This window comes from Eleginops maclovinus, chromosome 15 (assembly GCF_036324505.1).
Source record: "Eleginops maclovinus isolate JMC-PN-2008 ecotype Puerto Natales chromosome 15, JC_Emac_rtc_rv5, whole genome shotgun sequence".
Lineage (NCBI taxonomy): Eukaryota > Metazoa > Chordata > Actinopteri > Perciformes > Eleginopidae > Eleginops > Eleginops maclovinus.
In genome coordinates this window covers 4,594,428-4,605,514 of record NC_086363.1, presented here as the reverse complement: position 1 = coordinate 4,605,514, position 11,087 = coordinate 4,594,428, and the positions used below count along the sequence as shown (strand labels likewise).

The 11,087-nt window shown below is 42.1% G+C and overlaps 1 protein-coding gene across 1 annotated transcript in view; it reads right to left on the bottom strand.

Annotated features, from left to right (window-relative positions):
• Positions 1-11,087, bottom strand: part of ryr3 (ryanodine receptor 3) — a 94,355-nt gene that overhangs the window by 1,097 nt on the left and 82,171 nt on the right. Inside the window, 21 exon segments of the mRNA XM_063901676.1 lie at positions 1,219-1,270; positions 1,351-1,451; positions 2,138-2,202; positions 2,304-2,460; positions 3,227-3,358; positions 4,471-4,617; positions 5,085-5,145; positions 5,347-5,474; positions 5,850-5,892; positions 6,073-6,203; positions 6,295-6,501; positions 7,008-7,094; positions 7,175-7,343; positions 7,414-7,466; positions 7,606-8,537; positions 8,540-8,890; positions 8,979-9,060; positions 9,636-9,740; positions 9,847-9,975; positions 10,064-10,152; positions 10,281-10,361. Of these exon segments, the coding sequence (XP_063757746.1) occupies positions 1,219-1,270; positions 1,351-1,451; positions 2,138-2,202; positions 2,304-2,460; positions 3,227-3,358; positions 4,471-4,617; positions 5,085-5,145; positions 5,347-5,474; positions 5,850-5,892; positions 6,073-6,203; positions 6,295-6,501; positions 7,008-7,094; positions 7,175-7,343; positions 7,414-7,466; positions 7,606-8,537; positions 8,540-8,890; positions 8,979-9,060; positions 9,636-9,740; positions 9,847-9,975; positions 10,064-10,152; positions 10,281-10,361 (3,302 nt within the window).

Here is an 11,087-nt window from a genome sequence, read left to right as displayed (position 1 = left end):
CTGGAGAGGGGGAGGAGAAACAGATCTGATGAAGAGGACGTGTTGATAAAGAGGCTTGATACCAATTCAGATCAGTCGCTACAAATATACAAACGCTGTTCAACCAGTCAGAAATCATGTCAAAATATATCTGAAAAAATGACAAAAGATATCAGGCGTCGTGGCAAGTGACTGGCTGTGGCTCAGTGGGTGGTGCGTTCAGGAGCTCTGGTTCAATCCCCACTGCAGTCAGCATGTCCTAGTGTCCTCGGGCAAGACACACAGTATAGTCTAACATGCCATAAATGTTGATTAAAACACAGAGCTGATGAGGAAATGAGAAATGAAATCATAAAAAGTGTGTTTATTATCAATATTCCAACACTTTTTATAATTTAATTGAGTTTTCCAAACCTGTTTTATTTATTCATTTAGACGTGTATTGCTCAGGGACAAATGCATTCAACATTATTTCATATGAAATGCAAAACAAATGTCATGCATACAAGTTTCTAGCCGAAGCTAATTTGCAACCCCTGTCCCTGGTTAGGCTTTTGCTATTAAAACAGAGTTCATGAGCAAAGTTAAAACAGTACAGGAACATTAATAAACAACACATATAGACAGAGACAGAGTCGATACATAAACTATAGTCAAAAACACAAAACATAAAGGCAGGACACTAAACGAGTACAGTAGTATATGAAAGTCAATGTTCACAGGTTTGTTTCAGTTTCAGCCATTGTTTCGCTTCGGTGTTAAAAGCCTTGAGCTCTGTCAATGTTCTTATTGCAGGTGGTAATGTATTCCATAGGTTGGTACCTATTACTGAGAAGGATGACTGTCCGAATGTTGTCCTGCGTTTCACTGTTCTACAAGTCTTATCGGAGACATGCTTCTGTTCTAATAAGTGAAACTTATACTGTAAAATCACAGCTAGCTGCCATTAAGAATCCTTTGGATTAAGACCTAATCTGATCTAGTTCTCTAGAGTGAGTGAGTTGTGTTTTCTGTGTGACATAAGAACAGAGCATGCACCTCAAATAAAAACAACTTCAATCTCAGGTGCACGACAACAACAACTTCATATCCCACACATCTTCCTCCTGCTAAACTTATGCAACAAAACAAGTGGGTGGAAATGTTGCACAAGTGAAACCTGCGGAAGTTTCTGGAACTTTTCTTGGTATTCATCAGAAATTTCACAGAAGAAGTAGTGAATAAATAGTGTTCACATACCTGACCCGTGTGTTCAGTCTCATCCTTGTTGATCAGGTACATCAGGAAGAACCTGCACACAGGGGGAAATGTGAGGAATGTCCACGGTTTGAACAGAAATGTGTTTCCACTTTACTTTGCTGCTGCACTCACAGGTAGTTAGCTAGGTTGTGTTCTTGTAAGGTGTGGGTCTCGAACCCGTGAGGCGTCCGGTCAAAGTAATCGTTCCCGATGCCACAGATGAAGCATTTGGTCTGGAGGAAGAGGAGATGGACTCAGTCGGTTCATTCATACACAAAACTCTTATCCCCTGCTGTATTACGGTTTCACACGTGTTGTTCCTTTGGCCTAGAGATATTTTGACGAGGTACTTTGGGCCACTATTGGAGAGTTGAACGAGGGAGACAGAGGGGAGGATATTTGCCGGACAGTGCTGGCTTTTTAAACTCAAATCAAATTACCGGACTGACAGACAAACATTCTTCACGTGTTCCTCGTTAATTCATTCTCTCTGGTGTCACACATCACAGAATAGCTGATTGTTGGGTAGAAACGGGACAAAGGAAAGGTTTCATTACTGTGTTAGAGGAGAAGATGGTTACCGTTGTCACTGTGTTTCACTCACTTTTAAATGAGGACCACAAACACATCACACATCTGTTTGGACTCCCTTTTTACTCTCTAATGTGACTGATGTTAAAATCCCTACACATGGTTACCAAATGACCACTTGAATTCTTGAGTAAATCTCATTTTGACTTTATTAAACGACAAACAAACTGCACCAGGGTCAGGAAACGAACATCTGGGCTGGGTGTTTACTTCAGCCACAGTAATAATTCAGACAGCCCTCGTATGAAGCCCCCTCTTTCAGTATGTTCCTCCACATCTATGCAACAGCCTGGAAAACGATATGAAAGGAAGGAGTGTTGTGACTCACCTCCATGTCCTCCTTCACCTGCTCCTGCTGGTCTCTCAGCTCACCAAATGCATCAATGATCAAACCTGCGGGGGGGGGGATAGTTGGTCATAGTACAAACAGGACTCCTCTGATCACATACTTAAGAAGCAGGACACAGACCCGAGACAAAGTAAAGCGTGTGTACCCTGAATGATGGCGAGCAGGATGACGATGACGAAGAAGAAGAAGGTGATGTCGAACAGGATGCGGTACAGCTCGTACGGGTCTCCAGCTGGGTCCTCCAGCTCGTCTCCGATACCCCCTCCGGCTCTCACACCCACGTACATGTGGAACAAGTAGCACTGCGGAGAGGAACACAGGAGAGGAGCTAAGAGATGAGATAATGTAGGGAAGAAAGGCAGCTGTGTCTCCGTGTGCTGAGGACGGAACATGTCATTCATCCTTCATTTCAGAAAATAATATGTGCAGCTGGAGATTTGGTTTATACAAAGCATAAAGCATACAAGGACATGGATTCAAGTGGGTTCTCTGATGAAGAACAATATATGGAGATGAATGGGAAGAGAACATCTCCAAAATGAAAAAAAGGACACGTCATTTCAGGTCCCAAAACACAGGAGAGATTTCTTACAAATTCTTCTATTTTCTGTATTATTTGAAACATGTTTTCTGGTCATCTGTGATTTTATATATTAATAAAACACCAAAAATCCTCTTAACTACTTTACGAGGTAAAAAGGGAAATAGAGACAAAGTCTTAAGAATCGAAAGATGCGCGTTGTGAAATATGAATGTAAAAAACACTGTCTCTCAAACATCCTGAGACTGTAAGCTGCTCTTTCAGAAGGAGAACATTCATCAAATGAACCAGCAGTGCAGGAAATAGCTCTGTGGTGTTTTTCATTTGCTGAAGTAAGAAGGTAAAGGACAAAAATCCTTTTCAAAGTTCACTAATTAAAAATATTTTCTGCTCAGTCTGGTAGTTAACTGCTGCTTCCCTCAGATAAAAGCCTCCTATCTCTTTGCCGTGGCTGAATCATTCAAAGCCATTTCTTCCCAGATGAATACTCATAAATATATTTATATAGTGGAGGTGGTCAGGCGTACCGTCATCATATCGTCACACTTCATGTCGGGCTCGTCCTCGTCCCCCCCGTTGTAGAACTTCCTGAAGAAGTTGAAGGCCACCACGGTGTAGAGATAGACGACCACGGCCAGCAGACCCACAGTCAGCACAAGCTACAAGAGAGAGAGCTCAGTCCAGTAAAAAATGACAAACGTTGGCATTTCATTTCACCTTTTCTTCCCATTGACAGTTTGAGCAGAGATTTGAGGAGGCAGGATGTGGAATTTTAGAGTTATCTTTTAAATACAACATGTCAGAGCAGATTCACTCAAAAGGAGAGTGGAGCTCCAATATTTTCAAGGCCTTCACTGCTGAATTGAGCTTTTCTGTGTGGCTTTCATCAATATTCAAAGACTTTGAAAACCTTTAGAAAGTCTATAATCACTTTCACACCTTTAAAAGACTTCTTCATGTCCCATCAATGATGTACAAGTGACCTGCTTTAATTCTGCTTTATATTTGCACACTGACTGCAGCATATATATAAGAAAACAATTGGCAGAAGCTAAATGTTCCAACACTTTACTTAAGTTATTACTACTTAAGTTTAAGTTTGAGCTAAGTAAGACAACTTTCTTTCCATATTTATTCAAATCTTCGATTGATGACTTGTTATTTTGTTCTGACAGCATGTTCATGATGGGCTTCACTATATACTAAGTTCCCTTTACAGTATTAACCCTTCAGGATTTGATAAGTGTAAATAACTCTGGCCCTCTTTAGTCGGAATACATTTAAATTATGCTTGGAGAAGTTATTGCTCTTGTGTGAGAAGCAAACAGCTAGCTCGGTCATCTTTTCCGTAATAATTCATTCATATTTAACTCCATTAATGCATTCCTCATTATATTTTCTGATTTAGGAGTGTGTGAGTCATACTGTTTCTATCTCAAAGCCCCCCCCCCCTTTTTCCAGAAGATAATTCTTTCATTTGATTACATTTGGGTTTAATATGAATCACGCTGCTAGTGGTTTTGTCTCACATCATCTATCGCAGATGTGCATGCAGTCTCTATGTAAGATGAGTCCTTAAAAAGACTAATCAGGATGGCAGGAGAATATCTCTTAACATTCTTAAAGATATCTTAAACCCTGTAATATTTCAGGGGTTGTGATTCTAAGTACAGGTAAAAAGTTAGAGGAAAGGCTGCTCTGCCACATGAGTTTGTCAGCCATTGAGGTTCTCCTCTGTACTCTGGCTCTCCCTGCTGGGTGAACTGCGTACCTGCTTGCCGTTGTGAGTGACAGAAGACAGGATGGTGCGGAGGGTCTTGAAGCCCATGGCGATGTCCAGAAGATGGGCGGCGAAGAAGAAGTTGTTGAAGTGTCCGAAAATGGACATGATGGAGTACCAGATCAGATACAGGAAGTACTAAAGGATGGGGAAAGGACATTTGTTATTACGGCTCCAGTGGAAAGAATTCGCATTTCTCCACATATATTTATATTTGTGCTTCAGCATGTAATAAATGCAATGCATAGCTTAGCATACTATGGTGACATCATATGATATTCTGGCTATTATTGAAATATGTATCAAGAAAGCAAACTGGTGTCTTATGGCACCTTTCATTTTACTACACATAGCGGATATATGTGTCAAATAACCAAATAAAACCTTTGAATATTTTTTAATTCTTGCTGTGTGTCTCTTATATCAGAGTATTCATTAATTGTTATGTCACACTCTTAAGTTAAAAACTATTCAAGCTATTTTAGAAACTTCACAGACCTAAATTTAATAACCAAAAATCCTAATTACAAGTCAGAGATTTTTTATTTATTTCCCCGCAGTGCTGTGAATAGACAGTGCTTTTATAACACACAGAATGAGCTTACGTTGTCAGTCAGAACCACTCCCATCTTCCAGATGTGGTACTTTGTATCAATGGAGCTCAGCCTGAAAACCAGAGGACAAAATACTGAACCACAGAAGCGTTGTGGCTGATATGCATCAAAATATCAACTATAACTAAGCATTACGTTTATAAACTGTGAATTTAATCAGGTTTTCTTTAAATATGTTTAATGTAAAACACTTTTAACCAACTCTATACATCTCATGATTACACAGAGTGGAAAACGAGGGTGCCTCTCTCACCAGGAGAGTAGGGAGGCTTCCTTCTCCACAGTCTCAATGGTGGGGTCAAAGTCCAGAGCGCTCTTATCCAGGCCTAACAGCTCAGCGATGCGTTCAGCGCCGTACATGTCTCCGTATTTGTTGATCACCTAAACATACAGACAGAGGACAGAAAGGGAGGCTCGTCACTCACATCACAAAGAAAACAGTCTCTTCTGATCGAGAGGGAACGCAGCGAACACAGGATGGTCTGCCAGCAAAATTAGACAGGGTCTCATAATACTATAATGGTACTACTAATTACCTCAGGAGATGTTTAATGCAAACCAATTCATCCCTCACATATCATGCTAACAACAGAGTGTCCATAATAGCATCTTTTTTTCGGAGACCCGGCGTCTTTTGGATGATATGTCTAACTAGGAATTTAGTTTGACAAGTACATTATGAGTACATGTTCAGATATATCTAATTATTTAGTGTAAGAAATCTAGTTAATCAGCTAAAATCCTTCTCACACTGACCTTGCGCTTGATGAACTTGTCCCAGTAGTTGCTCGGGAAAGACCTGGTAGAGAAAGTAGAAGGAAGAATCAGCTGTGGTCACTGATACTGTCTTTATGATAAATGACTTTAATTAAACTAAGCATTCTCTCCATTAGCTTCTCTGTAATTCATCATGCTAATCAACAAGAATCCACATTTCCTGGCTGATATTTTACGTAATATACAGATTAATGTGACTCACGGGGTGTTGATGACGAGTCGATCCCACTGGCCCTTAATGTCTTCGTCAGACGGCTGTTCGGTGATGTAGAGACCGTCGAATTCCAGCTTCCTCGCAATCTCCTTTTCCCTCTTGAACACCACCAGAGGAACCTAGAAGCAACATAGTAAAATGGAGGATTAAAACTTTACCCTACACGATCGCAAGCAGTGAAATGGGGAGGAGCCGCATGGATGAACCGACCTTGAGGATGTAGTACCCGAAGAGGCAGACGAGAGAGATGACGGTGTGGAAGACGGCGAGGAAGCGCAGCGTTGGTAACATGTAGCCGGTGCTCTCCTGCAGGACAAACTCATCCATGTCGAAGAATGTGTTCTCATCATCATTATCTTCATCGCCGTCCCAGGTTTTCTCCTCATCTATTTCTTCACCTTCAGCTTCACCGGTGACCTAAAGGGCAAAGAGCAGTTAGCACATATTCCACGAATAAAACACAACTAGTGTCGGGTCACTGGAGAGAAAACGGTTTAAAAATGAGGAATTTGGGTTAGAGGTAAACGTTCCAAGAAAATACTAGAATTAAGTAAGTTTATGAAAAGGAAAAACGTGTTTAATTCCATCAAAAAAAAGTTTAATTTTGCGACTAAAGTTTTAAAAAGGCAGTGACTGCTCCTGTAGATTACTGTCAAACAAAAATCATGTATTTTGCAAATGTTATTACTATAAAAATCTTAATTATACATACATTTTCTTCTTGTTTTATCCTTTGTCCTTTAATTTGCCTAAAAACTAAGGTGTCCAGGTAAAGATTTCGATGTCTGGATAAGTCAAGGAAACTGTATTGTGAAATGGCCGGTACTTTTCACACTCTGTCCTTCTGATTTCAAATGCACATTTCTTTGCATTTTCTCTTCCAATGATCTTGAAATTGTGTTTGGGAACTTGATTTCCATTACCTTGTAGAAGAGCAGAATGAAGTTGATGGCGAAACACACAAACAGAGCCAGGAAACGCAGGTTGTAGAAGTTCCGAGCCAGATAATTCTGCAGGGGAAACATTGATTAAGACCAACTGTTGTGACCTTTATTTCCACATCTGGAAGACAATCTGTGTGAGGGCTCACCAGCATCTTGGTCAGGAAGACGTCCAGCACAGCGAAGATGCTCAGCATGAAGGACGGAGACGCGTCCTTGGGCGGACTGGCTTTGGCTTTGGGCTTCTCCTCCGCCACCGGCTCCTTCACCTCCTCCTCCTCCTTCTTTGGCTTGTCCTCCTTCTCCTGGTTCTCTGAGCTGTAATCAAAACAGTTGGTTTTATTGTGAAAGGCGATGAATTATTTTCCTCTCACTTAAGTTTACTCACTCTGCTTTCTCTGGTTCGTTCTCGGGGGCTTCGACAGGCTTGGCTGCAGCTTTCTGAACGAGATAATAGAAAAACAGATCTCTAATGTTTAAAACCATAAACTTAATCAAGTAGAATTCTTCTTGTGGGTTATATAGTTTTCTCCAGATTTGTTGTATAAAACATAAGAAGTTAAAGTAAAAATGTACAAACCTTCTTGTGTTCAGAGGTGGAGATCTCTGCACTCAGCTCAGAGACATCCCCCAAGCCCGGCTCCACATGTTTCCCCCCTTCCTTCTTGGGATTGGACAGCATCTCCAGCATGGTGTCGACCTCTGTTGTGTCTCCTGCAGGCGCCCTGGCCGTCTCTAAGCCTCCCGACGACTCTATGGCATCCACTTTCTCTCCTTCCATCGCATCTCCATGTATACCGAACTGGGTTGGGTCGGGCATGTTCCCGAGGATGTCCGTCACCTTTATGTTCTTAGCGCCCTCGACCAGGCCACCGCCAAACATGGAGGACCAGATGACGTGGAAGAATCCGAAGATGAGTCCGTAGATTCCCTTGAAGAAGCCGGTGAAGAGCATCCAGAAGAAGGAGAAGAAGCCGGTGATGATCTCCTTGATGCTCAGCTTCTTGATTTTCTTGAACTGCTTGGAGAGGTTTTTAATGGATAATGTTTGGCGTGCATTCGAGATCTTCTTCTTGATCGAGCGGCATGCGGTGGTGAAGGCCGAGGCAGACTCCAGGGCGCCCTCTTCCTCCCCACCCAGCTCGTCCAGAATGCTGTGTGCATCGTCGTCCTCGTCCCCCTCAGGTTGTTCCACCACATCCGGCTCGGAGATCTGCGAGGCCAGCTGCATCTCAAAGATGGTGTCCTCACAGAAATTGACAAACATCTCCATCTTCTCGCTCTCCGTGCCCTCGTTGACCACGTCGAAGATGAACTGGCGCTTGGACTCTTTGACCTGTGGCTTCTCCCACTGCTCGCGGCTCGACTCGCTGATCTCAAAGTAAACCCTCTCGATCCTCTTCGCGCTGCCCATGATTTCAATGCGACCCAGATAAGGCTCGAAGTAGCTGAGCACGCTCTCCGCCAGGTCCAAGAAGGTGGTGAGTCTGGAGTCGTGCGGCATGTGTTCGACAGGTTGGTCAGCAGCACCGCCACGTTGAAGCCGATGTCTTTGGCGGGTTCATGGAAGCGCTCCACAAAGTCAATGTAGTTGAACATGTCATTCTCGTCGGCCTCTGCGCACGAGAGCAGGAACTCAATCTCCCACTGGCTGTACTGCATCTGGGACTCCATGGACTTCTGGAACTCCTTCTTTGAAATGATGCCCTTAAACTCGGGGTCGTTCTCTTTGAAGGTGTCAGAGGACGTCAGGTCCTTCAGTTTGAGGAACATGTCGAAGAACTTGAGGATCATCTCCACGTTGCTGGAAGACTCCACCAGGGTGTCCACCATCTGCTTTCCAATCGTTCCATTCACCACGTTACCTGAGTATACAGAAAGATAGCGCTTTAAGTCAACAGGTTGTGCTACAGATCTTTTTAAATGTCTGTCTCAGCAGCTCCAGGCTCTCACCCTCTAGCAGAGACAGCAACATGACCACCATGTCCTTCTGTAAATCCATCAGCTCCTTCAACAGCTCAATCTGACTGGCGTCCTACAAGGAGATTAAAGTCTTTCTGTTACAGCTTTGTGCTGAAGGAGTTTTCCCAAAGCACGAACAAAACAAAGACGTTTAGACTCCAAATATTCACCCATCAGCAAAGTCTTATTAATGTTATAATGCTATACACTTGCTGAATACGTCAAGGACTGATGATTTAATGAGTTAGAGTTCAAATGTTTCTAATACCTTTGATAAAAAAGAATACCTTTAACTCTTCAGGCATCTAAAAGTCCTTAAAACTACAATCTTCTTACAGCTTGTGTCCACACATTAAACTGTGACAAGGGATCACTAGACTACAAGTAGACTTTGTTTTATTTAAATGTGTTCACAAAAATGGTTGGAAAATCCTGCTTTAAGACACCACTATATGTGAAGTATACCATGACTACCATGGTTATCAAAACAATATAAACAAGGGATAGATATTTCACTTTTAACACACAATGTGTTTCAAACTTTGTGGTTATTTATGCAATGACCTTTAGGACACTAGCATAGCATCCCTACAAGTTAAATGTTATTGTTATTTAAAAAGAGATGCCTTATAAGAAGGATTATTGTACCTGAGAAAGCTTCATTTGCATGTTGGCAAAAACATGCAAGAAGCCCACCACTGCGTCCCACAGTCTGCTGTGAGCTAAACTCTGCTGGTTCCCAATACACGGGCCCTGAGGGAGGGAGGAGAGGAAATACACATCAGGAAATATTTGATGAAAGTAATTCAGTCTTCACAAAGTGGATTAAACAGTGTTGACTGAGGGATCAGCTGCTTACCTGAATGTACTCTGTCAGGGAGTTGAATATCTGTTTGGCAACAGATAAAGCTTTGGAGAAGTTCAGTCTTCCAGTCTCATCCATGACATCTTTGCCAGAGTAGTACCAGTAGAAGTCACTGATCGATTCCTAGAGAGCAGCATCACATTGGTACACAATAAGTCAGTAAAGGTGAGTACATACAGTATGTTGTGCTTCTATATTGTGTTTTACACACCTGAAGACGGAGCAGATAGTCAACAGTGCTGATGATGATGTTGACTGTGGTCGTGTTTCCAGTTTGTGTTCTCAGGAAATTCTGGAAATCTGACAGAAACATACACTTTCACATCCATGTCTTTCCCTATCTTTAGCAATACTGCGCCCTTTAGGCTAATGCAAAATACTACAAACAGAACTATGTCTAACTTTTTAAGTAGGAATTGCAAGCTCACCTCCGTTGTGGCCCTCACAAAGAAGTTGCAAAAACCGGAACAGATCTTTAGTAAACTCATCATTTTGTAGCACTTTGGAACCTTAGGGAAAAGAATATCTTAGTGACTACAACAACGACCCTGTGCAGATTAATAAGATGATTATTTACTCAACATGAAATCTGATACAGTTCAAATTAAAAAACCCCCTCTGAAGCAAGTAACATGAGGCAAGCAGGTCAGGCTTCATGTTGGAAGTTCAGGGCCTTTAGATTGCAGGTTCAAAACTGAATCCAAAGAGCTTTGTTGGAAAAATGCTTTTAATTGAAACAACAACGAAACACTAGGACATTTCCATAAACTGGAGGAAGCCTGATAACTTTCACATGTAGGCATGGATTGAGCCCTGATGGAGGAGGTCATTTCAAGAAATAAGCGGCGGACAGACAAGGTTATATAACTCACTTTATAATCCAGTCAAAAGAGCTAAACGAAATGAGCACAAATACATTTCTGTAAGCAGATAAAAAACCATGTGAAAGTCAGAGGTCTGTATGGAAACCAGCTTTGTGAAATAGGCACAAAATCCAAAGCAAGACAAAGCTTTGCTTAGGCTGCGGAAGAGTCCACAGACCTTCAGTCAAACCCCTGAGAGGTGGCACTGATAGCCTTGGAACAACAGATTTGTGCATCAGTAATAGGATTTGCATTAGTAAATGTTAACATGAAGGGAATGGGACGAATAACAGACAGGCAATGGATTGTTGGAGATCCATCGTGTGATCACGCTGCATGCACAGTTTGTCCCTACAGACATCTGGGGGGGGG